The following is a 26,637-nucleotide window of genomic DNA, read 5'->3' on the forward strand; positions in this document are numbered from 1 at the left end:
ACCCAGTGATAAAACGCAGGGATACGCAAACCTCTCAATATTGTGTGGATCTAGGTTTGGCCTCCCTGAGGGGCAGTATGAGTGGGAAAGTGAGAGGACCCCCAAACATTTATTTAAGAAAAAAAAGCACTGGATAAATCCATCACCTCTCCTTTACTTTTTTAAAAAATCATTTTTATTCGATTTGACAGATATAAATTTATAACAAAACCAAATACGCAGTGCTTTTTTCTAGGGGGACACGGGGACACATGCCCCTCAACATTTTGTGGATCTAGGTTTGGCCTCATGCAGGGGCAGTATTTCAATATAAGTAGGAAAAGGAGAGTACCCCCCCAAAAAAATTTTAAGAAAAAAAAGGACTGGATAAATCTATCAGCTCTTCTTTCCTTTTTTAAAAACCATTTTTATTTGATTTGACAGATAAAAATGTATAACAAAACCAAATACGCAGTGCTTTTTTCTGGGGGGGCACAGGGGTACGCACACCCCTCAACATTTTATGAATCTAAATTTGGCCTCATTGAGGGGCAGTATTTCAATATGAGTAGGAAAAGGAGAGTACCTCTAAACATTTTTAAAGAAAAAAAGCACTGCAAATCCGTATCCATATAGAGAGTGTTCCTTGCATCTAGAGACTCCCCCCATCCCCTCCATGAGTCCTATTGGCAATGTTTCCAACTGCATATTATTTCATAATCTATATTTTATATCTATCCACATCATCCATAGTATTTGTTACATTACAAGTGAGATTTAAATCCTGCTAATGTTTTAATCTGTTTACAATGGTCTCCTAAGTAAATTATAAATTTCCCCCCAATATTTCTTGAAATTTTTATCTTCTTGGTTCCAGAGCTTTCCGGTCAGTTTTGCCATTTCAGCATAGTCTAACAACTTGGTTTGCCATTCCTATCTGGTAGGCTATCGGCTCCCCTTTCCAAGCCATCCGACAGTTCACGGCATGGAGCCTTGTAAGCGCCTCACATTTGAGCTAAGAAACTAGTAATAAACAGAGAACTTATTATTTTTTCAGATATAAAACCACCTATTAAGGACTTGTATTTAAAGCCTAATGATGCTCCCTGCAGCATTGCAATGGTTCTATATTCTGAACACACAAGCTATTTTTCATGCCCCAAATAACTCTTAGGTAAAGGTAAAGGGACCCCTGACCATTAGGTCCAGTCGTGGCCAACTCAGGGGTTGCGGTGCTCATCTCGCTTTATTGGCCGAGGGAGCCAGCGTACAGCTTCCGGGTCATGTGGCCAGCATGACTAAGCCGCTTCTGGTGAACCAGAGCAGCGCACGGAAACGCCGTTTACCTTCCCGCCGGAGTGGTGCCTATTTATCTACTTGCACTTTGACGTGCTTTCGAACTGCTAGGTTGGCAGGAGCAGGGACCGAGCAGCGGAGCTCACCCCGTCGCGGGGATTCGAACCGCTGACCTTGTGATCCGCAAGTCCTAGGCTCCGTGGTTTAACCCACAGTGCCACCCGCTACCCAAATAACTCTTAAGACATTGCTATTATTTATGTGAAGGCCAATCTGGTCTGTATCACGGAGACCTGGGTGGGTGAACAGAGAGAAGCTTATCTCACCCAGTTGTGCCCACCTGTGTATTCGACAAAGAATCAGGACAGACTTCGGGGGGGGGCGTTGTTGTAGTCTAGAGATTTTCTTTCTTACTCCAGATTTTCTGACCAGCTGAATGGAGATCTACAGTGTTTGTGCCTGGTGTTGAGTAAATATTAGGGATTCTGCTGGTTTACCACCTGCCTCCTTGCCCAGCAGTCACCCTACCTGAGCTGGTCTCACAGGCAGGGTTGAGGACTCTCAGGCTGCTGGTTCTGGTGGGCTTCAATATCCATGCTGAGGTGGCTCAGGACTTCATGTCTGCCATGGGGCTGACCCCACACGTCATCAGCCCAACACACATTGCAGACTGCATTCTGAAGCTTGTATTTTCAACCGGACCGGGAAGAGGGTGATCTGAAAGTTGGGGGATATTGACATCACTCCCTTGTCCTGGTCAAATCATCCAGGCTTGGACACAAAAATTGCCCTGGTCACCTTATATGATGACCTCTGTCAGGAGAGATAGGGAAGATGTGTCCCTGTTAATCATCCTTGACCTCCATACTGTATGCACCAGTAAAAAAGGTAAAAGCACCCCTGGACGGTTAAGTCCAGTCAAAGGTGACTATGGAGTTGTGGCGCTCATCTCGCTTTCAGGCCAAAGGAGCCGGCATTTGTCCACAGACAGCTTTCCGGGTCATGTGGCCAGCATGACTAAACCGCTTCTGGCACAACAGGACATCGTGACGGAAGCCAAAGCGCATGGAAACACTGTTTAACTTCCTGCCACAGCGGTACCTATTTATCTACTTGCACTGGCATGGTTTCGAACTGCTACGTTGGCAGGAGCTGGGACAGAGCAAAGGGACCTCAGTGATTTAGACCACAGCGCCACCCACATCCCCTTTACCATTTACATCAGTACTCCCTGCTGGTGAGTACTGTAACAAAAAATGCACTGGTTGTATCTTTGCTGCTATTGTTTTTGCATGACTTGAGTTTGTTGGATCACCTGTGCTGCTCACCAGCACCAAGAAACCTCTTGAGCGCACTGGGAAGTTCTTTGTTTCTGTCTGTTCCAGATCCTGCTATCCTGCAGCACCATGTGGGCTGTATTTCTCAGGTATGCCTGTGTATGTCTTTGTAGTTCTGCGTTTCTGCCATTGCTGACCCAGGCCGCTCCTGCAGCAACCATGGGCAAAGAAGAAGAAGAAGAAGAAGAAGAGGAGGAGGAGGAGGAGGAAGAAGAGTTTGGATTTGATATCCCGCCTTTCACTCCCTTTAAGGAGTCTCAAAGCGGCTCACATTCTCCTTTCCCTTCCTCCCCCACAACAAACACTCTGTGAGGTGAGTGGGGCTGAGAGACTTCAGAGAAGTGTGACTAGACCAAGGTCACCCAGCAGCTGCATGTGGAGGAGCGGAGACGCGAACCCGGTTCCCCAGATTACGAGACTACTGCTCTTAACCACTACACCACACATACCCAAGGGGAGCAGCTGTCCCCCCTACCAGATCAAGTAAAACAATAGAAATACTCAACCAACTGACCAATCACGTAGTTCTGCCCCCCCAAAAGTCCTTCCCCCCCAACAATGTCTTGCCTCCCCTAACAAAAATCCTGGCTACGCCCATGGCAGCAACCCTGTTTTTACTTTATTCCAGAAAACAGTGAAGTAAGAATGGATAAAGCAGGGAGACTTAGTAATGGCAGGGAGCAGCTTGCTGCTAGTACTCTCCCATCAAGGAACCTGGTTGTACAGTGGCCAAAACTAGATCGGGGGACGGACGGACAGAAATTCGACAGGAGGGTAGAAGGTGAAATGTTTTATTTTAAATATTTATATTTTTTTAAATGAAATGTTTTGCAGCATGGTTCCAGCGATGCCAGAAATGGGCGAAAACTCTTCTCCATTGCAGAGATCCATAGCTCCAGGTATACAGCCTTTCCTCAGTTCCTATTTACTAAGAGGCCGATAAGGGAATCTGTGGGGAAACATTCAAAAATAATGAATGGTGAATAACACTGTCCAGTAAACCAGTTCCTGCAATGGGGAATTTTCCTATTGGCTACTGATTCTCCACTTTCCACTAAAAAGAAAATAATGATATTTTGGGCTTTACCCCCCAATCATCTCCTCCTGCTCTGGATATGAGAGAAGCAGGTCAAGGGCAGAGACCTGGAGGTCTGTACCCCCCACGCCTGAGGTTCCCCACCCTATTATTCCAGAACTCACTTGAAGAATTTTCGTTTCTGAGCCCGATGTCGCTGTCTGTCTGGCAATCTGGCTGACTGCAACTGAAACAGGAAAAAGTAGGCCTTAGTTGCACAGGAAATAAATACTGCTTTATAGCTCCTTTACAGTTCCTCTTGTTTCATTGCCCTCTTGAATCTCTACTCAGAGAAAGGAGTGTTTTGGGGAAGTCAGGATCTTGCATACTGTGTTGTGACATTTTGGTTGGTTTAACAAAGTTCTGCCTTGGGTAAAGCTACCTAATTTGGCTTCTATATTTGCTCCTTTTGCCTAGCATGGAAGATTGGCAGGCAGGAGGAAAAGATGTTGAAGCTTTTGCAACTGCTCGGCGATTCTCCCCTGCAAAGGCTCACAAAAGCTGTCCAAGTGCCAGCCAGAAGTATGCCTGGTTTAATACTATTGCTTTATGAACATGACATCATTGAGAATCCTATCATCATCTGAAGTATTATTCATATTGTTTTATTTTGTTTATACCTGCCTTCCCCCCCCCAAAGGGAGTAAATATTTGTTCAACTGAGTGCTAAAAACAGTTTGGGGGGGCAGCAGGACAAGAGGAAGTGTGGATAAGCTCTTAGTAAGGGCTAAACTATGGGTAGGCAAACTAAGGCCCAGGGTCTGGATCCGGCCAACTGCCTTCTAAATCCAGCCCGTAGACAGTCCGGGAATCAGCATGTTTTTACATGAGTAGAATGTGCCCTTTTATTTAAATGCATCTCTGGGTTATTTGTGGGGCACAGGAATTGGTTCATTCCCCCCCAAAAAAATATAGTCCGGCCCCCCACAAGGTCTGAGGGGCAGTGGACCGGCCCCCTGCTGAAAACGTTTGCTGGCCCCTGGGCTAAACCCTTAGGATGCTGTTTTCCTACAAAGATGTACTCCCACCTTTTATGCAGGTAAGACAGATAACAAGGTTTCCCCCACCTGCTTCATGGGTAGCCTTTGATTTTGGGAGAAAAAATCCATGGCGGCACTCTCACATACTGTGTCACTGAATTTAGTACCTAGAAAGAAAAGATAAGTGAGAGAAGGAGATATTTTATTTCAGTGATTTGGATCTCACTCAAACACAGTAGCACCTAAGCGGTGTTTATTATCTGGGGACAAGTTAGATGTGATGCAGAAGTTCCATGTTCAGGATCACTTGTGGCTTTAAAGGCAATTCAACAACAGCAGTAGGGTGCCAAAATCTGATTCACATTTCCCATATGCAGTGGTTTTCCCATTAATAACTGTGGGGCCAATTTACAGGTGGAGACATAACAGGTTCTCAAACAATACCTGCCTATTTTTCCTCTTGGGGCAAACAGTAGCTTCAGAGATGTGATTTTAATCAAGAAAACAGCCCTGGAGAAGAAGAATCAGAGGGCATGAGAAGGAGCCAGCATCTTTTCCCAGCACTATGCTCCTGATCTGAATCAGGACCAGTGTTGTTGTTACATTAGGAACAAATTGCAGGAGGTCCTGATCACAGATCTCCTGTGTCAACACATTTAACTGTGCCCTCTGCAGGGTGAAAAGAGAATGGGTGAATTAGCAGCATGGTTAGAAGAAAAGGAATCTGTTCCCGACAGTGACACAGGAGGGAACTGTTCAACCATTTCAATCATTGAAAACAAGCACCAAATAGTTACATATCAAAGGGAAAAGATGCGTCATTTTGCATTTAAAAAGCAAGATAAATTAAGACTGCAATTCTATGCATGTTTACTTGAAAGTGAACTCCATTGAGTAAAGTAGGGGTTACCTCTGAGTAAACATGCATAGACATGGTTGCATATAATTGAAAATTATTATTTTCTAATGTTCAATCTATACTGAAAGTTTTTTTAAAAAATTACAGCTGAATTAAGATTTTAGCTTCTTTCAACTTTGGATTTTGAAATTTGTTAAAAATGCCTCATGTTATGTTTTGGCTCATCTGTTTGCTCATAATTTTATAATAGACAATTTATTGCATTCCTAATATTAAAGTAAGATTATGGAACTGCAGAATAATTACTAGCTCCTGATATCATTTTTGCTTCAATTTATTAGGCTTTCTAAATCGAAACTTTGTAGACAAAATAGCTAATTTTGATTACTGTTAAGTCCTCCTTAAAACTCCCCAGATAAAATTATATATATACCACAACTAAATATTTTGGAGCTTGCTTGGAAAAAATAAAGGTATTGTGTCCCTTAAAAGAAACCACCCCCAAAAAACCACAATGAAATGCAGCAGGGAGCTCAAAATTCTAGCCCAGGGGAACAAAATGTGGTGCTCTCCAGGTGTATGGTTTTTTTAACTCTGCTTTGTCCCGGATCTTAGAGAAGTCAATCGGAAATTGCTCACTGAGCGCTAAAGAGCAGCTCCCCAACCCCCGAAAACCAGTGGGAAAACCATGAATTGCAAATATGTTTTTCTGCTATGCTCTTATGTGCCATGGCTGAAATGAAACAATTACTCTTGCCTTATTGGTTGAAATATTTTGTTCTTTCAATTGAGAGAATAAGTGTTTCAGATAATGAACATTGATTTGTTTGGGGAAGAAAAGCGCATGCATTTAGAAGCTCAAGTTCATCACATTTTAGAAGTTTCTGTGTGTTGGTTTAGTTTCTTTGGCATTGGATGAGCAGGTGTTATTGAGTTCAAAAGTGTATGTCATGTGGCAGGGTTCTAAGTGAGAGATATGGAGTCAGTCTTGTCTGAAAGCCATACTTGGAATATCTTACATGGAAGTTGGAACTTTAAATATCATTTAAAAATTCAACATAAGCGCTAGTGGTAGATTAGCACTAGGATTGTGTAGGAATAAAGGAATGTTTATGTTGATTAAACCTACATTTTATATACTCTGGTTCGGGATGTTTCACTTATTTGTTAGAGTCTGCATCGTTCATATATAAAGTTTGAGAAGCTTGAATTAAATGCCAGCAAGGGAACTCAAAATCCTAGGCCAGGGGTAGACAATGTGCGGCTCTCCATGTGTGGCATTAAGGGGGCATTGTGTAAGTTTCTAGGTGTCAGTTTTCTGTACCAAGCTAAGAGTACATCCTGTAATCAGAATAAGTGCGGGAGGAATCTTTGGTGTGGGTTCAGAACAAGGACATAGCATGATTAAGAGAACATTCTCTGCTTAAGAAGACTCTTAAGAGAGTTAATAGGTTAGATTTTAAGGTATAGAGGTTATTTTAATGTCTTCAGGGTGTTTTTGCCTTTTAAAGAGTAACCCATTAAGTTGGTAGTTATAATAAGAGAGATTAATAGTCATTAGAAAAGAGGTAAGAAGGCATACGGAACGCGGGTGGCGCTGTGGGTTAAACCACAGAGCCTAGGACTTGCCGATCAGAAGGTCGGCGGTTTGAATCCCCGCGACGGGGTGAGCTCCCGTTGCCCAGTCCCAGCTCCTGCCCACCTAGCAGTTTGAAAGCACGTCAAAGTGCAAGTAGATAAATAGGTACCGCTCCGGCAGGAAGGTAAACGGCGTTTCCGTGCGCTGCTCTGGTTCGCCAGGCATGCTGGCCACATGACCCGGAAGCTGTACGCCAGCTCCCTCGGCCAATAAAGCGAGATGAGCGCCGCAACCCCAGAGTCGGTCACGTCAGGGGTCCCTTTACCTTTAAGAAGGCATACAAGTGGAGCTCAGCACCATTCCTTGAATCTGCTCCTTCCCCAGTGGAGACTCCCTTACTTTGCTTCCGAGTTTGTTAAGTCCATGAGCTTTTGCTGTGAAAGGGTGTGAATGATTACAGTACTTGTTTGTTTTCTGCTAAGCAAAATGAAAACCCGTATTGGATATCTGTCTCTCTCTCTGTGGGTTATCAGTGGTGATCCGACTAAAACAGACGTCTGCTGAAGCCTCAATGTATGGGGAAGGATTGTTGGGAACTCAGCGACGGTTCCCCCTTAGTCAGGCCCAGAGTTGGTAGCAACTTTAATTTTCATCCCTAGCACTTCCCCTGTCCACAGATGTACAGAAAATGTGTTTCAGTAAGGAGGCAACGGTACTCTGCAATGGCACACTTTCCTGGTGAGGTTAAAAACTGCAGCCCTACCACCTCAAAATATCACCGACCACCACTGTCTTTCTGTTTGTACTCTGGGAAGCTCGGGCACTATATAAATGCATCACCAGCATTCAAATTTAACACTGCCTTAAGGGTGCTGGGCTTAAGGACATATCACATTAAAAGAAATACATAAAGCTGGAGAGGAGAGGAAGGGTTAAAAATAAGGAGAATCGCTATCATAGGACAAGGAGAGTTGAAGGAATTCAATTTTGCCGGCACACACAGCTTGCAAAAAATAAAAATGCTTTGCATTTGCTGTGAGAGAGCCTGTTCCTAGTATGAATTAATTAATTTGTGGGAGGTAGTAACATTTTTAACTCACTGATTCTGTCCTAATTGCACTCACAAGGTTGCTGGATTCTTCCCTCGGGACAGTCACTGCAGCTCTTGCACATAAAGTCAAGACTGTGGCTACTTTGATATTGATCACCGCCACAACCGCAAACTGTGTCGTTCTCACTGGTGCATTTGGAGACTTCTATTTGTCCAAAGGCTAAGAGGAAAGAGAGGGAGAGTTGGTTAATTCTAGATGGGCCATTAATGCTCAAGAAACAGGTAATCTACAGTCAATACACATATGCAACATTCCAAACGCAGGGGCCTTTTTGCTTACTCCTATCCAAAACACAGACATGAACACACACTAGAGAAAAGACTTACTTCTACGGCACTGAAGGCATCCGAGACACCTTTCAGAGAAATGATATTCCGGCATGAAGGAACCCTCAGGGCAGACTGAGCACTTAGATGTCTCCTCCCCGTTTAAACAGTGTTGTGCAGTGTAAGTTCCTGCAAAAGAATTATCCAAGAGGAAGTAGGAAAACGTCATTTAGTGAGACAAGAAATGCAAGGCTGAGCATAGAATGAAAGTTTCCGTACAGTCAAACCTCGGTTGTCGATTGTAATCTGTTCCGGAAGAAAGTTCGACTTCCAAAACATTCAACAACCCAAGGGAAAGCATGGACGAAGCCTAATTATATATGGAATTTTATATTTATCTAGTCTTTAGGTAAGATCTATTTACTTTTCTGCTGAGATAGGATAAAAGGGCACATATGTTGCAAGAAAAAAAAGACTATCCTCTTTCTGTCTCCTCAAGCAGTTCCCACCAGCGGCAAGAACTCATCCACTACAAGTGTATCCCATATTTTCATATACAGCCGTACCTTGGTTTTCAAACAGCTTAGTTCTCGAAGGTTTTGGCTCTCCAACACCGCAAACCCGGAAGTGAGTGTTCTGGTTTGCGAACTATTTTTGGAAGCCAAACGTCCAATGGGGCTTCCGCGGCTTCTGATTGGCTGCAGGAAGCCGCGCTTTGGTTTCCGAAGATTTTGGAAGTCGAACGGACTTCCGGAACGGATTCCATTTGACTTCCGAGGTGCGACTGTACTCCAGAGGAGTACGTTTCCCCCAAACTGGATTATTTATGTTTCTAAGAATCAGGGGGTACACGGAAACAGGAAATCACAACTAACAGTTATTACTCTGTTTTACATTCTGTCATACCTCTGGGGCATTTAAGGCAGCAGTGGGTTTCGTCCGGGTGACGATAGTATCCTTCTGAGCATTCCAGCTCCCTCTTTTGTATACCACTGGAGTGGATGAGGGCATCCGTATCCACAACTGATGCAGGGATAGGTTGATCATCAGGAATGAGGGGTTCCCCTGTGTATGTCTGAATGAGGCTCAAGTTGATCTGCAAAGGGGGGAAAAACAAAACCCAGCATACAGAGGCAAACTACTTTTCATCAAGAATGGCTCAGTTTCGGGAATCCACCAACACAAAACAGAAGGCGAACATTTACAGAGCCTTTCTGTTCGCACAAAAAATACTGACTTAGCCAGTGCTTTTTTCTGGGTGTACGCATGGGTACGCACACCCCTAAACATTTTGTGAATCTTTGTACTTTTGTTCATTTGCTGTATTTATTTATTTTCCCCGATTTGAACTATAAAATGGTGATTTTCTTGAGTCAAAATGAGAGTACCTCTAAACATTTTTTAAAGGAAAAAAGCACTGGACTTAGTTCTTTTCTCTCAGCCTCGATGACCAGTTTCCTTCAGGTTTCTCACTTACCATTGCCACTAAAACTGGGAGCAGCTCCAACAGAGCCATAGGTTTTGGCCAACTTGTCCCTTACACCTGCAGACAGGACCCTCACTCTGTCACCTCTCACAGGACCTCCCCAGGCGAAGAGAGTGAACTTTGCTTGCCTGGTAAACGGAGTTCTTTATAGCACAGGAAGCCAAAGAAAATATGATGGAAAGGGTGGAGACTTGACTTCCCACCCACAGGACACAGTTAGCCTTTTCCCAGCTCCACGGTGCCTTGAAAGGATTCTGCTTCGTCATATGAAGAAGGCAGTGAACCCAGAAACTCCACAAGTGGACATGGGCGTGGGCAGGATTTATATTGGGTGGGGGGCAGGTAGCTGGACTTATGGGGGGGCAGGATGCCCACCTATTAGCATCCTCTGTCTGGCTCCTTCTAGTAGATTTGGAATGAAATATCTCAACAACACTTGTTTTAAATTACAGTAGAACCTTGGTTTTCAAGTGTCTCGGAAGCCAACGGTTTTGGTTCGAAAACCAAGGTTCCACTGTTTCTTTTAACCCCAAAGTGCTCAGAAAAATCTCTCAAAATCTTTCTACAATTTATACTTTTAGTTACAGTAAGTATTTTTTATTTATTTTCTTGATTTAGTGGGGGCAACTGCCCCCTCCTTGGCCACAACCATGTTAGGAGAGTACATTAAAAAAATTGTATGGCTACTTTCTGCATTGATCTGCACACATGGGATACAGTGGTACCTGAGGTTGCATACGCTTCAGGTTACATACGCTTCAGGTTACAGGCTCTGTTAACGCAGAAATCTTACCTCGGGTTAAGAACTTTGCTTCAGGATGAGAACAGAAATCGTGCTCCGGCGGCGTGGCAGCAGCAGCAGGAGGCCCCACTAGCTAAAGTGGTGCTTCAGGTTAAGAACAGTTTCAGGTTAAGAACGGACCTCCGGAACGAATTAAGTACTTAACCCGAGGTACCATTGTACTGGCAAAAGTTCCTTCTGACTCTCTCCACCTCCTCCATAAATTTAGCATGTTGTTCTTAAGTTCTGTTCTTCCTGGCTGTCTTCCCATATCTACTTCATGACATAGTCCTAGTAGACCACCAAATGTGCCCGGCTTGGCAAGTGTAGGAATTGTGAAAGCTACTTTTGTCTAGCCAAAGTCCAGAAAAATGCAACTTGTGTATTACGCATTTTTGTGTTTTTATATTGTCAACCGCCTCGTGATCCTCAGGCGAAAGGCGGTATATAAATTATAGTAGTGCTCAGCGATAAAGAGGGGAGGTCGACAAAAGCAAACTGGCAGATGAAACTATTAGAGTATGCAGAGATGGCAAGACTGACAGGGAAAATCAGAAATCAGGAAGATCAAAACTTCAGTAGGGAAGGGGACAAAATGCAGACTGTACTTAAAAGATCACTGTAATCACATGAGTTTTTTGGCAGGCTTTCAGTAACTCCTGCAATGTCACAAAGACTTTGGAGGACCATAATGTGGAGGAACAATAATATGCATTTGATTTAGATATACAAAGGACCCACGGAGGGAAATCATAAGATTCGGAAGAATCTCGTTTGATTTTAAAATTCAAATGTGGTAAATGTGAGATTTATTTTGTAAAACCAATAAAAATTATTTTAAAATAAAAAGGGGGAAAGTAATTACAGTAGTAGTAACAGCAACAACAATAATAAAAGCATAGACTATGATCAACATCAAAAAAACGAAGACCATGGCCACTGGGCCCATCACCTCCTGGCAAATAGAAGGGGAAGAAATGGAGGCAGTGAGAGATTTTACCTTCTTGGGCTCCATGGTCACTGCAGATGGTGACAGCAGCCACGAAATTAAAAGACGCCTGCTCCTTGGGAGAAAAGCAATCACAAACCTAGACAGCGTCTTAAAAAGCAGAGACATCACCTTGCCAACAAAGGTCTGTATACCGGTAGTTCAAGCTATGGTTTTCCCAGTAGTGATGTATAGTGGTACCTCAGGTTACATACGCTTCAGGTTACAGACTCCGCTAACCCAGAAATAGTGCTTCAGGTTAAGTACTTTGCTTCAGGATGAGAACAGAAATTGTGCAGCAGCGGTGCGGCTGCAGTGGGGGGCCCCATTAGCTAAAGTGGTGCTTCAGGTTAAGAACAGTTTCAGGTTAAGTACGGACCTCCGGAATGAATTAAGTACTTAACCCGAGGTGCCACTGTATGGAAGTTAGAGCTGGATCATAAAGAAGGCTGATCGCCGAAGAATGGATGCTTTTGAATTATGGTGCTGGAGGAGACTCTGGAGAGTCCCATGGACTGCAAGAAGATCCAACCTCTCCATTCTTAAGGAAATCAGCCCTGAGTGCTCACTGGAAGGACAGATCCTGAAGCTGAGGCTCCAAGACTTTGGCCACCTCATGAGAAGAGAAGACTCCCTGGAAAAGACCCTGATGTTGGGAAAGATGGAGGGCACAAGGAGAAGGGGACGACAGAGGACGAGGTGGTGGGACAGTGTTCTCGAAGTGACCAGCATGAGGGAGGCAGTGGAAGACAGGAGTGCCTGGCGTGCTCTGGTCCAGGGGGTCACGAAGAGGCGGACACAACTAAACGACTAAACAATAACTCATTCACAAATTGCCTCCCTTAAAAATCACATGGCCCCCCTGTGGGGCATCTGATCCACGTTGGGAACCCTGGGTTTAGTCCTTCCCCCCTAAATATTCTTAAGAGGGTCTCTTCCCCAGACTTGAGATAGTAGCTGGAAGTGGGGAGGCAGAAAAAGGTCTTCCTTTCCTCCCACTCTGCAGTTTTAATCGGAAATCCTGCACCCAGAGCAGGAAATTCCCTGTCGCAAAATGCGCCTGGGAGTTTCGAAGGCTGCCAGCAATGCAATGGTCCAGGGGGTCCCCCAGAGGCGGACACGAATAAGCGACTCCACAACAACAACATGCCAGCGGAGGGAAGCTTGGAAAACTAGTCTCCGCTTTCTGGCGGAAGGAAACGCCTCGTCTCTGCTTGTCTCTGCTTGAAACAAAAAAATTTTTTTCCTTCCAGTAGCACCTTAAAGACCAACTAAGTTAGTTCTTGGTATGAGCTTTCGTGTGCATGCACACTTCTTCAGATACACTGAAACAGAAGTTGCCAGATCCTTCTATATAGTGAGAAGGTGGGGAGGGGTATTACTCAGAAGGGTGGTGGGAATGGGTGATTGGCAGATAGCTGTGATGAGCCTCTTGACGACTCTGAACGACTGCAATAGGTAATACCCTCCCCACCTTCTCACTATATAGAAGGATCTGGCAACTTCTGTTTCAGTGTATCTGAAGAAGTGTGCATGCACACGAAAGCTCATACCAAGAACTAACTTAGTTGGTCTTTAAGGTGCTACTGGAAGGGAAAAAATTTTTTTGTTTTGACTATGGCAGACCAACACGGCTACCTTTCTGTAACTGTCTCTGTTTGGTGGGAGAAGAGAAGTGGGAAGTGGATCCCAATTGCGCTGCAACATTTGAATTTCTGCCCTGCTTTCCCAGAGCAGCTCTCTCCGGGGGGGAAGCAGGAAGCGGCGGGGACGCGCGAGAGGCTGCTGCCTGCGAGTCTGGCGGCGCGCTGGGCTCTCTCCTCCTCTTCCGGAGAGGCATTTTGCGCGCCTGCGAGGCATGGATCCGGCGGGCTGCGCTGGCGGGGAAGCCTCCCTCCCGGCCCTGGAGCAGCAGTGGCTGCAGGCGCTGCGGGGAATCCGCGGGAGCGACGAGGAAGCGGCGGGCGCAACGCTGCGCTGCCTGAGGCGCGCCCTGGAGCGCGGGAGCCCGAAGGACCTCTTGCAATTGCAGGGCTACAGGTGAGCCCGGGGCTTGGAGAAGTGCGGAGTGGGAAGGCGGGATAGGAATCTTGAGCTCTTAGATATATCGTAATGTTCAGAGGTGTAGCAACTCTTGTAAACAAAAATTGTCCTTTTCCCTTATGGGGTATCCAAGAGCCCATTTAGAGAACTGACATGGTCCTTAAAGCTCTGGTTTTCCCAGTGGTGATGTATGGAAGTGAGAGCTGGACCATCAAGAAGGCTCAACAAATGAAACGGATTTGTAAAAATGTTACATGGAAGAAGAAGAAAAAAATACGAGGCACTACACTTCTGTAAAACAAGAAAATCCTTAATAAAAAATATTTTTTTAAAAAAGAAGGCTGATCGCCGAAGAAGTGATGCTTTTGAATTCTGGTGCTGGAGGAGACTCTTGAGAGTCCCATGGACTGCAAGAAGATCCACCCTCTCCATTCTGAAGGAAATCAGCCCTGAGTGCTCACTGGAAGGACAGATCCTGAAGCTGAGGCTCCAAGACTTTGGGCACCTCCTGAGAAGAGAAGACTCCCTGGAAAAGACCCTGATGTTGGGAAGGATGGAGGGCACAAGGAGAAGGGGATGACGGAGGACCAGATGGTGGGACAGTGTTCTCGAAGCTACGGACATGAGTTTGACCAAACTGCGGGAGGCAGTGGAAGACAGGAGGGCCTGGCGTGCTCTGGTCCATCGGGTCACGAACTAAATGACTAAATGACTAAACAACAACATGGGTTCTCTATTGGTAGGAGAGAATAGCAGAGGCCAACCAGAGAATATTGAGAAGCAAAGCAGCTAGTAAGCTTGATCTTTATTGATCTGTTGCAACAGGGTGCTCCCCTCACCCGCAGGAGAGAGGAGGAACTCTATATGGGCTATATGGGCTCTTGGATACCCCATAAGGGAAAAGGGCAATTTTTGTTTACAACAAAGGGACCGCTGGGTCATGTAGCTGAACCCCCTGCGATGCAGGAATCTCAGAAAGATCACAAATGTCAGGTTGTGCACTTGGGCAGGAAGAGCCAGGTGCACAAATATAAGATGGTAAAAGGTATATTTCACATATTGTTAACTAGCTTTGTGTCCTCTTGTGAAATTTTGAAATCAGTTTTCTGAAGGGTATTTTAGTAATTATTGTAATTGTTAATAAGTCTCTGCTTAATTATTACATGTTGTTATTTCAAGAGTTAATTTTATTGTGTATTATTAAATTCTAATACATTATTGAATGTTACTTTATTTTAAAGTTATGTTTTTATTATGATTTTGTATTTCATCAGGTTATTCTAACGTGTGTGCACTTTGTTGTATATTTTGTTGTTGTAAACTGCCTTGTGTTTAGTAATATAGAAAGGTGGTATACATATTAAAGGTGAAATGAAAATGAAATGAGCACAATGAGGCAGCTTAAAAAGTATTGAGACCTATTCCTTTGGCTGATTCCCCCCCCCCCCAAGCTGAGCCAACTATTTTTTTTATGTATGTATTTTTTAATGGATGAATATTGATTCTTACGTCTAGACATCTTGCGGAATTCTAGGTGGAAAATCACAATTTTGTTTCCTAAATCAATCATTATTTCCCTTCCAGCCTTATTTCTGTCTCTGACCTCCAGTCTCAACAGCGGATGCCTTGCTGCAGTCATCTAACCTGGAGCTCCGATGAATTCAGGGAATGGGTTCGCCAAGGTGAAGGCGTCTTGTCTAACCAGAGAAGGTTGCAACGGACACACTTGATACTCGTGGGCTACTTGACGGATGAAAGACTTGGGGAGAAAGAGAAGTTGGTGGATGGTAGTTTGTATGTGCGAGACAACACTGGCGAGTTGCCCTGCACGGTACGGCTTGAGGACTGCCTTCTCTTTTGCTTCCTAACACTGTTTCTAACAAACAGAGATGCGGGTGGCGCTGGGGTCTAAGCCACTGAGCCTTTTGGGCTTGCCGATCTGAAGGTCGGCGGTTCAAATCCCCACGACGGGGTGAGCTCCCGTTGCACTGTCCCAACTCCTGCCAACCTAGCAGTTTGAAAGCATACCAGTGCAAGCAGATAAATAGGTACTGCTGCGGCGGAAAGGTAAACGCCGTTTCCGTGCGCTTTGGCTTTTGTCGCGGTGTCCCATTGCGTCAGAAGCAGTTTAGCCATGCTGGGCACATGACCCGGAAAGCTGCCTGCAGACAAACGCCGGCTCCCTCAGCCTGAAAGTGAATTGAGCGCCGCAACCCCATAGTCGCCTTTGACTGGACTTAACCATCCAGGGGTCCTTTACCTATTCAAAGTACCAATTTCGTAGAAAATGTGTTCCTAATAGAGTCTCTTTCTCTCTTCGGTTCAGCTCCTGCGTTTTAAGCTTGAGTGGCTAGGGTGTCTGTTGCTGTTTCCCAGCTGGATATATATCCCCAAAGCAGGCAAGAGCACAGCTGGGTATTTGGAGATCATGCAAGACCCAATCCAAGTGATGCCGGCTCCAGAGAAAACTCTTGATATCCTCCCTGTTTTCTACCCAAGACAAGCTGCACAGCTGCTCAGTGCCAGGTAAAGCTTCAGTGTTGCCTGCCAAATACTTTCAGCAGCCATGATTGTTCAACTGGTTGTCGTCTTCCACCAAGGGAGCAAGCCGTCTGAGAAAATGAATACAGTCGTAACTTGGATCCCAAACGCCTTGGTCTTCGGACGTTTGGGCTCCCGAATGCCGCAAACCCGGAAGAGACTGTTCCGGTTTGCGAACTCTTTTTGAAAGCCGAAAGTCCGACGGGAGTTTCCTGCAGCCGATCAGAAGCCGTGCTTTGGTTTCCAAATGTTTTGGAAGTCGAACACACTTCCGGAATGGATTCCATTTGGCTTCCAAGGTATGACTGTACAGAAATACGATGTTCTGCAAGCTTCTGTTAGAGTGGTGAATGACTTGGCTTAAGTAAAGACAAGTCATTCAAGCTTGTAAAGTGAATTATTTTCCTGCCTTTGGCAGAACGTAACCTAGAGAAGGATGGTCTAGCCAGATTGGTTGCTGCTGTTGCAATTTTCTGTTTATATAGGAAGATCCACCTTGATATGATCTCCTTTTTTTTTTAGGCCTCAGTATAAGGAGATTGCGAAGCTGAATGTGGCAGGCGAACTGTGTAGGCTAAGCACTCTTCTCTACATCCACCAAAATACCTTCTTTTTCATCTTCCTGAAGTGCTTTAGTTCAGCTATGTGTATCCCAGTATTTGTGCAGGTAAGCTGTCCCAGAAAATTCACTGTTACATCTGTACTGTACTGTAGCTCAGCCAAGCTGAGTCAGAGCTATATTTCTTTTCTACGTTTCAAAATATTGCCTCTACACTAAGAGTTCATATTGCGATATATTCATTATGTAGAAGGTCATGATGTAAAGTTACAGTCATACCCTGGTTTTCGAACAGTTTAGTTCTCAAACGTTTTTGCTCCCGAACGTCACAAACCCAGAAGTGACTGTTCCAGTTTGCAAACTAATTTTGGAAGCCGAAGGTCCAACGGGCTTTCACAGCTTCCAATTGGCTGCAGGAGCTTCCTGCAGCCAAGCAGAAGCCGCACTTTGGTTTCCGAACGTTTTGGAAGTCGAACAGACTTCTGGAATGGATTCCATTTGACTTCCAAGGTACAACTGTAATAGGGAGCAGAGTCCAGGGTTCAAATCTCCCATTGTTCTAGGCGCATTTTGCGACAGTGAAATTCATTAGTGCGAGCAGTTTCCGAGTACTGGGCGCCTAAGATTTCAGATTAAAGCTGTAGAGTAGAAGGAAAGGAGGACCTTTTTCTGCCTCTCCACTTCCAGCTACGCTCTGAAGACTGGAGAAAAGACCCTCTTAAGAATATTAGGGGGGTGGGCAGGGGAAGCACTAGACCATGTGAAAAATGATCATAATATTTTAGCTGCAGCTCATTCATTTTCAGCTTTGTATTCTTGTTATAAAAAAGCACACCTAGACATTCCGTTGTTGCGCCCATAACCTCGGTCTAAGGTGCCATTTAGCTCCTGGCTTCCATATCTCAGTTTCCAACACTGGTGCAGTCATCTTAGAGGTGATGTGTAACTTCCAGTTTTGAGGCTGGTGGATAAGGCTCTTGTTGGAAGAATATATTTCTTGAGAGTGTGCTGAATTCTGACTCACCTTCTGGTTTTTCTGTCCTAGAGATCTTCCCAGTTGGTTTGGCATCACGTGCTACAGCTTGGGCATCGGTATGTCCTCACTGATCTTAAAACAGCTTGCCTTAAAGCTTCTGGATTGAGGGTATTCATCACCAGCTCCTCCTCACACCTTCTACCTTACTGTACGGAACGAGTGAAGGAGCAGTCTTTGGGCAGTACTTCAGAAGGAAGTCCAACTGTGTCTGTTTCCACCAAGGCCTGTGAGCAGCTTAGCAGCTCGTTGGAGCTGGAGGAGAAAGCGAAGACGGTGGTTCCAGCTCGGAAGTCCCAGATGATCTCCTATGCAGTAAGCAAACAGTATCTCCTGCACAGAGAGAACCCCACCCTGAACTTGGTTCCTCTGCCTTGGGATTCAAGAAGGTGTCTTTGGATTTCTCCAGAGCAGGGCACATCGTTAGTAATGTTTCCTTTCTCTTCCTTTTCCAGGGCACTATCACCCAGGTGCTGAATGCCCAAGCTGGGCTCTATGAACTGGACAACAAGTTCACTCTTTGTCTTGCTTATCAGCAGATGTTGAATTATGGCCGTGGGCTCCGACCAGGAGCAGGCGTAGAGGTGAGACTGAGGTCCTAGAGTTGGCGCTTTAAGAAGAAGTAGGGTTGGGTGACATCACCTAGAGACATCATCTTGCCAACAAAGGTCCGTATAGCTCAAGCTCTGGTTTTCCCAGTAGTGATGTATGGAAGTGAGAGCTGGACCACAAAGAAGGCTGAACACCGAAGAATTGATGCTTTTGAATTATGGTGCTGGAGGAGACTCTTGAGAGTCCCATGGACTGCAAGAAGATCAAACACATCCATTCTTAAGGAACGCAGCCCTGAGTGCTCACTGGAAGGACAGATCGTGAAGCTGAGGCTCCAAGACTTTGGCCAGCTCATGAGAAGAGAAGACTCCCTGGAAAAGACCCTGATGTTGGGAAAGATGGAGGGTGCAAGGAGAAGGGGATGACAGAGGACAAGATGGTGGGACAGTGTTCTTGAAGCTACAAACATGAGTTTACCAAACTGCGGGAGGCAGTGGAAGACAGGAGTGCCTGGCGTGCTCTGGTCCAGGGGGTCACGAAGAGGCGGACACGACTAAACGACTAAACAACAAGGGTTGGGTGATATCTGGTTTTCGACATCATAAATCTATCAGCAGCTAAATACTACGATATGCTGATATATCTCAATGTCTGCCTCTGGCATGTATCTCAGCTGCTGCTTCCTCCCAACCTTAGAGAAGGGAAAAGCAGCTGAGGCCCACCGCCCAACCCTACTGCGCAAGCCCCCATGCTGCTCTAGCTCACATGAGCTGGGAGGGGACCAGGGCTTTGTTGAAGCTCCCCCCACCCCCAGCTCAGCAAGCCCCTCTGCTGCTCGGGCTCGCACAAGCCAAGGGGGCAGGGAGCAAGATTTTAAGCAATCTTGCTTAAAATGTATATAGGAAGTGCAGTGTAAGCGATGGAAGTCAATGAAATTTTATTAGTATTTTCATATTGAGATATTTGTAGAATAAATTAGGAAGAAATTCTTCCAACTTTTCTTCTTCTTCTTTTCTCTTTATTTTTTCTTCTTTCTTCTTTTTTTCTCTTGTTCCTTTTTCATGCATATGTGCTTATTCGAAGTGTATATGTGTGTATGCATTTGCAGTGTTTTGCTTATATTTTGTAACAATTATGTTAAATAAAATTCATTTATACAAAAACCAAAAACAAAGGGGCAGGGAGCTTCCTCAAAGGCGCTGACAGGCAGGCGGAGCCCGCTAAAGTGCTTTCCGGAACATTCTCAGGCTCCGCCTGCCTGCCTGCGCCGTTGCTGTCTGCAGGCAATTTGAGCCTTCTCCAATTGTCTGAAACCGGTATCATGGGCTGAAAGCCATACCTGTTTCAGACAATTTATAAATATATCGCCCAGCTCTAATGATGGAATCTGGCCTGGCCATTGCCCATCCCTCAAATGCAGCCAAGGGCAAGAACAGCATTGGACCTGAGTTAAGAGATTCTTGTTGGGAGTGAACATTATCTTGTCTCTCTTTGCCCAAGCTGTTTCCGTGGTGCTTCTTAAACCTCAAAGGAGTACAGTGGTACCTCTGGTTATGTACTTAATTCGTTCCGGAGGTCCATTCTTAACCTGAAACTGTTCTTAACCTGAAGCACCACTTTAGCTAATGGGGCCTCCTGCTGCTGCCGTGCCGCCGGAGCACGATTTCTGTTCTTATCCTGAAGCAAAGTTCTTAACCCGAGGTACTATTTCTGGGTTCGTGGAGTCTGTAACCTGAAGTGTCTGTAACCTGAAGCATCTGTAACCTGAAGCGTATGTAACCTGAAGCATCTGTAACCTGAAGCATCTGTAACCTGAAGCGTATGTAACCCGAGGTACCACTGTAATGCTTGACTGGTGGGATATCGGGTGAAATCATTTGGTCTTTTTTATGGAAACTGCAGTACAGTGGTACCTCGGTTACATACGCTCCGGGTTACATACGCTTCAGGTTACAGACTCCACTAACCCAGAAATAGTGCTTCGGGTTAAGAACTTTGCTTCAGGATGAGAACAGAAATCGTGCAGCGGCGGCGCAGCACAGCAGGAGGCCCCATTAGCTAAAGTGGTGCTTCAGGTTAAGAACAGTTTCAGGTTAAGTATGGACCTCCAGAACGAATTAAGTACTTAATCCGAGGTACCACTGTAGCTTTAAGAACTCACTGTTTCCTTTATGCTGATCTGTCCGCTTGTCTTACAGCTCCAAGACGTCCACCTTGTGCAGAAGCCCCTGGCTGCCTCGCCTTCCGTCCTCGGAGCTTGCCTGCGCAGCGTGGTGGTGCTGAAGAGCTTATCGCCATGCAGCACGTTGTACCAGCCTGTAGCCTTATTTGGGAATTTTTATATTCAGCTGCTTTTGCGTTTCAATTTGAGCCTGCCGCTCTATATCTGGCTGGTCAGCTTGCTAGAGACTTTTGAGCAGAGGTGAGTGGTGTCGGTGGGTTCCCACGAGGCAAGACGCAGCGATAACAGCAAGAACCTTTATTGAACTACATCACTGGGGAACAGGGGCAAAGCAACTGCTTATATACATTCCTGAAAGCCTGGGCCACTCCCACTCCCAACGTGATTGGCTGTCTAAACTTCCAAGCTGCGAATCACGACTCAGAGTTCAAGGGCCAATGGCAGAGGCCCAAATCCTGAAATGTTCTGTGATTGGATATCATGTATCGAATCAGAACACAGGAGCTCAGAATCCTTTGCTCAGGCAAACACAGACCACAATACATAACAGTGAGCACTGTTGAACTTATGGCATGTGGCAGTATGACGAAGCTGTGCAGCTTTTACTCCCAATTGGAAACCAATTCTTTGGGGCTATTTTCCAATCGCTCTTGTAATTTGCGGGTGGAATTGTCTCCCTTAGCCAAGATCTTTGAATTTAGAAGCTCTGTAATGATGGAAGACGTTGATGGACATTCTCAAGACGTTTAAACCTTGGACATGATCCTTTATTTGCCCATATTTGGAGTCAGCGAGAGGGTAAGTACCAAAGGAAGCCTCTCTTTGCCTCCAGATATGGGCAAATAAGGGATCACTTTATTTATTTCATTAAATCATTTTATTATCTGACATAACTGAATCTTTTAAACTTGCATACGGGTAAGGGCAATATTTCTGGATCAAGAAGCATTCTTGTGACTTAAGATAATAAAAGAATTTGATGAAATGAATGAAGTTTAAAATTATTGTTATTTCTTCTTATTGGTAATTTTATTTTATCTTTTTTTTGTAAACCATGTTGTGGTTGTTTTGTTTTATGGTCAGGTGGTATATAAATTTTATGAAACAAATAAAATCATGCCCACATCAAAGCAGGTATCCTCTTATACAGGCTTCCTCAAACTCAGCCCTCCAGATGTTTTGAGACTACAATTCCCATCATCCCTGATCACTGGTCCTGCTAGCTAGGGATCATGGGAGTTGTAGGCCAAAAACATCTGGAGGGCCGAGTTTGAGGAAGCCTGCTGTTATGAGAGAAAAGAAGAAAGGACTCGTTTACGATGGTGCTTGGCAAATGCTATTTTTATAAGCAGTTGTGTTAAGAAGTTGTCCAAGTTGTCCTTATAGGAAACCCACTGAAATTCATATATGTGACTAAGTTACATTTGTTAATTTTAATAAGTCTGGTTTGAGTAAAGCTGAATATCACCCTTTTTTAAAAAAAAAATAGCTGTGTGATCAGGAGCATCCATCATTGCTGCCTGTTACTCTACTTGGTGCCCAGGCAGAGGGCCTTCTCGGTGGTGGCGCCCGCCCTGTGGAACGCCCTCCCATCAGATGTCAAAGAGTTAAACAACTATCTGACTTTTAGAAGACACCTGAAGGCAGACCTGTTTGGGGAAGTTTTTAATGTCTGATGTTTTATTGTATTTTTAATATTTTGTTGGAAGCCACCCAGAGTGGCTGGGGAAACCCAGCCAGATGGGTGGGGTATAAATAAATAAATTGTTGTTGTTTGTCGTTATACCCCCAAATTAAGACCAATCACTCAAGGCCCCATTACCTTGAGACTCTGACCTTCCCACAACACGGCAGGGCCTTCGTAGAGCTAAGATTCCAACAGATGCCCTCATCATATTTAGAGGGGAGATATTGGGGAATTTCCCCATATGGATAAAAAATGTATATAGGGATGCAATCAGGACATTACACACTATCTGCTGATTTGCACAGGAAGTGCCAGCTGTACTCCTAGCAGATACAGGTAGGTAGCTGTCTTGGTCTGACACAGTTGAAATAATAATAATAATAATAAATTGTCCAGTAGCACCTTATAGAACAAACTTACCGTAGTTGGTCTATAAGGTGCTACTGGACAATTTTTTATTTTTTAAATTTTTATTCCTAGCAGATAAGCATCTATACATTACAAGGAAGCCAAATTTGCGCTGGCAGCCAAGAAGCTCCGTTCCAGCTATGCGAGTGCTCTGCGGTCTTAATTTTTAATGTTGTAAATTTATTTTACGTTGTAAACTGCTATGGCTTACGTTGTATACATTTTAGAGGAAAGTTTTCCTTTTATTCTCTGTTGGCCTTTGGCTATATACAATAAAATTGACTGACTTGGATCACCGATTACCATATTTTTTGCTCTATAAGACTCACTTTTTCCCTCCTAAAAAGTAAGGGGGAATGTATGTGCGTCTTATGGAGCAAATGCACGCTGCGCAGCTATCCCAGAAGCCAGAACAGCAAGAGGGATTGCTGCTTTCACTGCGCAGAGATCCCTCTTGCTGTTCTGGCTTCTGAGATTCAGAATATTTTTTTTCTTGTTTTCCTCCTCCAAAAACTAGGTGCGTCTTGTGGTCTGGTGCGTCTTATAGAGCGAAAAATATGGTATATTAAATGTCTTAAAAGCTTATAACAGATTAAAACTCTGACCCAACCCCTGGTAATTTCACATACTGTAGAAGATGGCAGTTAAGAACATAGTAATGAAGAACTTGAGAACAAAGTGGGAGGGTAACAAAGCACTTTAATCACAGAAGGTACAAAATGTCCCATTGTGTGGGAATATCTTAGACTGGCCTTTCTTGGATGTCTACATTCACATCCCATATCCTTTTCCCTTACTGTTGTCTCGGCTTGTTCTGCGCTTCCTTCCTACTATCTCCACCTGCTGTTTGCATTTCCCCCTTCCTGGGGTTTCTATTTGAGGGTTGCTTGAACCTGGCAGGCGCTAATGCATCCATAATCCCTCCTAGGTTTTGTATCCTTCCGCACCAGCAGTCCTTGCACTGCCTTAGCCACCCAGCCCAGGGGGCAGCAGAGAAGTTTATTGTTCCTATTCTGAATGTTCTGGTGCCGCTCGGAAAAGAAGAGAGAAACATCCATCAAGAGATTCTGGCGGAAGAGCACCACTGCCCCCTGCAGCAGGTAGCTCTACTCCTGACTGTGCAGGGACGCGGGTGGCGCTGTGATCTAAACCACTGGGCCTCTTGGGCTTGCCAGTCGGAAGGTCGGTGGTTCGAATCCCCGCGACGGAGTGATCATCACAGGCCATAGTCAGATTCTTCTGGACTTAACTGTCCAGGGGTCCTTTAACTTTACCTTTAGCTCCATGAATGGAGGACTTGCTAGTAATGTTGAGAGGATGCCAACAATTTAGCAAACTGGACGTTTCCCATGTTTCTCAGGTATTAAATGGTCGCCGTTTTTCACCAAACCTATCAGAACCTTGGGTACATCTAGGGTGGTGCTGTGGTCTAAACCGATCGGAAGGTCGGCGGTTCGAATCCCCGCAATGGAGCGAGCTCCCGTTGCTTTGTCCCAGCTCCTGCCACCTAGCAGTTCAAAAGCACACCAGTGCAAGTAGATAAATAGGTACCACTGCGGCGGGAAGGTAAATGGCGTTTCTGTGTGCTCTGGTTTCCATCACGGTGTCCCGTTGCGCCAGAAGCGGTTTAGTCATGCTGACCACAGGACCTAGAAAGCTGTCTGTGGACAAACGCTGGCTCCCTTGGCCTGAAAGTGAGATGAGCGCCACACCCCATAGTTACCTTTGACTGGACTTAACCGTCCAGGGGTCCTTTACCTTTTCTTACTCCTGATTGTAGCCCCGAGTGCTTCCATCTCTTCCTGGAGATAGAGGATAATTAGACCCTCTCAATCCTTTCCTAGTATGAGATTTTGGAGCCGCCATGTCAGATTCCGCCTTTCTCTCTGCTGTCTGCCATGGCTGAGAAGAAGGGCTGGGAAAGCCTCAGTCCACTGCAACAACTGAACTCAGCCCCCGAGCTCTGCAACGTAATCGCCGAGGAGCTGAATCGCAGATTGGCCTGGTCCTACTCCAGTTTATCTGCTGAGAGCTTTCAGCCTCGGATGGTGAGTGCTAAATTCAACTTCATAAAAGCAGCAACATTCCTGCACTTGCTGGGGGTTGAACTGGTTGACCCTCTGTCAGGGACCGTGCTGAGGAAGGCTGCACTGAGGAGGAATGGTGGAAGCCATCCCCTCCCTCTGCTGCTCCTGAATCTTCCCAGGAGCAGGAGGACAGTATAGATTTGGAACAGTGGTTTACAGAAGGGCATAGTTCAGAAGGCAGAAGCTGGGAAATATGGATGGGGAGCAGCCAGGAGAAGAAACACTGGAAGGAGCGTCTCCACCCCCATCGTTCTGCCTGGACACTGAGGTCCAGCTCCGAGGGCCTTCTGGTGGTTCCCTCACTGCGAGAAGCCAAGTTACAGGGAACCAGGCAGAGGGCCTTCTCAGTGGTGGCGCCCGCCCTGTGGAACGCCCTCCTACCAGATGTCAAAGAGAACAACAACTACCACACTTTTAGAAGACATGCTTTCTTTTGTCCTTCGCTGTGTTTATTAAAGAGACTAACTGGTAATAATTCCCTTTCATTTGATCTGCTCACTAAGAGCCACAGGGGAGGAAGCCAATTCCCTGAAGCCTGACACCCGCGGGGTCCCTTCCAACTCTACAATTCTGCAATCCTGTGATTTTAAGTGCTTTGCACACTCCCATCGTGTTATACAAATGCTTATTATTTCACTACAAAGAGATCCCTGGAAAATGTTTGGGAATAGCATCATGTCTCGTCCGTGTTCTTCACCTTTTTCTTTTCTCTCTTTTGGGTGGGTAGGTGTTGCTTGGGTGGCTGGACTCTTCCAGCAGTGGCTCCCTCAAGTTACAAGACAGAAGCAAAGCCCTCCCTTGTATAATATTCCACAGAGATGGCCGGCCATTTGCTGAGACGTCTTTAGTAGGTGTGTCCATCCTATATTGATTCTGTGGTTTGAATGCTCTTAAAAACCAACAATATGATGCTGGCTCTTAGGACTTAGAAAATTATTTCACAGCTTTGATTTTAAGAGGATAGCTTTCTTCAAAAGAAACCATTGTATTGGACCTTTAAATAAACCCTGGGAAGATAGATTAGCACATAATAAGAACATATTATAGTATTCTAACTTCCAAAATACAATGCTAAGACAGCTTTTACATTTGAGCAAAGTTGCCAAAATAGATTGTTACACATCGTGATAAAAAGGTCTGGCACCTGACAAGGAAAGCAAATAGCCTGTTCTTAGCCATGCAATCTTTACCAACCAAGTCAAGAAAATGCATTTTTAGAAAAACCAACTTTGTACTAATTAAGAAGCAGGGAAACAAATATTTGCAATTCCTAGGACTTCAGAAAGGGGTGAAATAATGTTGCCTTTAATTTTAAAAGGGCTCTTGATTATGTGTGGTTTAATCTTGCTTTGGGATCCAGCTCTGGGGTGCAGCGGAGAAGGCCTGTGCAACATTAGGGACAAACATATTGTAACTTTTAACTTGAAACTAACCTTTATTGGCATAAGTTAAAACAGTAAAATCATACAGTCATCCAAATACATTGATAATCCAAACACGTACAGTATATAAAAGACTAAATAACCACCATTGAATAAATCAGGTAACTTTAGATTTAGCTTTAAAGATCTCGGCTAAGTACCCTGAAACAATCTTGGTAGTTTTGGGAGTATCATCCCTCAACAAATATTGGATTGCAAGTTGATATTTCCAGTTGTAAGGGAGTCGCCAGGAGAACTCTGCAATGTATAATCTGCTGCTGCCGTGGTTTGCGGGGCAGCGGGAAAAGGGGCTTTCCAATCCTTGCTAAATTTCTGATGCTGCTGAGGGCTCTAGCTTGGAGAAAGATCTTACTTTATCTTGCCCT

At 44.9% G+C, this 26,637-nt stretch overlaps 2 protein-coding genes and 1 long non-coding RNA gene across 7 annotated transcripts in view; 1 reads left to right on the plus strand and 2 right to left on the minus strand.

Annotated features, from left to right (window-relative positions):
• LOC128404959 (uncharacterized) overlaps positions 1 to 26,637 on the minus strand; it is a 55,956-nt gene that overhangs the window by 20,299 nt on the left and 9,020 nt on the right. The window lies entirely within an intron of this gene.
• Positions 2,682 to 26,637, plus strand: part of CTC1 (CST telomere replication complex component 1) — a 42,919-nt gene continuing 18,963 nt past the window's right edge. The window contains exons 1-12 of one of the 3 annotated variants that reach the window (XM_053371061.1): positions 2,682 to 2,711; positions 3,458 to 3,511; positions 4,105 to 4,209; positions 15,366 to 15,612; positions 16,108 to 16,307; positions 16,845 to 16,989; positions 17,927 to 18,229; positions 18,370 to 18,498; positions 20,665 to 20,888; positions 23,672 to 23,843; positions 24,588 to 24,791; positions 25,558 to 25,681. In XM_053371061.1, coding sequence (XP_053227036.1) covers positions 2,704 to 2,711; positions 3,458 to 3,511; positions 4,105 to 4,209; positions 15,366 to 15,612; positions 16,108 to 16,307; positions 16,845 to 16,989; positions 17,927 to 18,229; positions 18,370 to 18,498; positions 20,665 to 20,888; positions 23,672 to 23,843; positions 24,588 to 24,791; positions 25,558 to 25,681 — 1,915 coding nt within the window. In that variant the 5' untranslated portion in view covers positions 2,682 to 2,703. The other 2 variants (XM_053371062.1, XM_053371063.1) reach the window with 2 other exon arrangements.
• Positions 3,431 to 10,327, minus strand: LOC128404958 (tumor necrosis factor receptor superfamily member 1A-like). 3 transcript variants are annotated; one of them, XM_053371074.1, is made up of 7 exons: positions 9,961 to 10,327; positions 9,390 to 9,579; positions 8,544 to 8,672; positions 8,230 to 8,376; positions 4,755 to 4,834; positions 3,813 to 3,874; positions 3,431 to 3,561 (listed from the first exon to the last, which is right to left on the minus strand). In XM_053371074.1, the coding sequence occupies exons 1-7, from the start codon at positions 9,997 to 9,999 to the stop codon at positions 3,534 to 3,536; spliced, it is 675 nt and encodes a 224-aa protein (XP_053227049.1). In that variant the 5' UTR covers positions 10,000 to 10,327; the 3' UTR covers positions 3,431 to 3,533. The 3 variants fall into 3 exon arrangements, with proteins under 3 accessions (XP_053227049.1, XP_053227051.1, XP_053227050.1); XM_053371075.1 differs by having other exon boundaries at positions 3,432 to 3,561; positions 3,813 to 3,868; XM_053371076.1 differs by lacking the exon at positions 4,755 to 4,834 and having other exon boundaries at positions 3,813 to 3,868.

Source organism: Podarcis raffonei, chromosome 17, assembly GCF_027172205.1.
Source record: "Podarcis raffonei isolate rPodRaf1 chromosome 17, rPodRaf1.pri, whole genome shotgun sequence".
Classification (NCBI taxonomy): domain Eukaryota; kingdom Metazoa; phylum Chordata; class Lepidosauria; order Squamata; family Lacertidae; genus Podarcis; species Podarcis raffonei.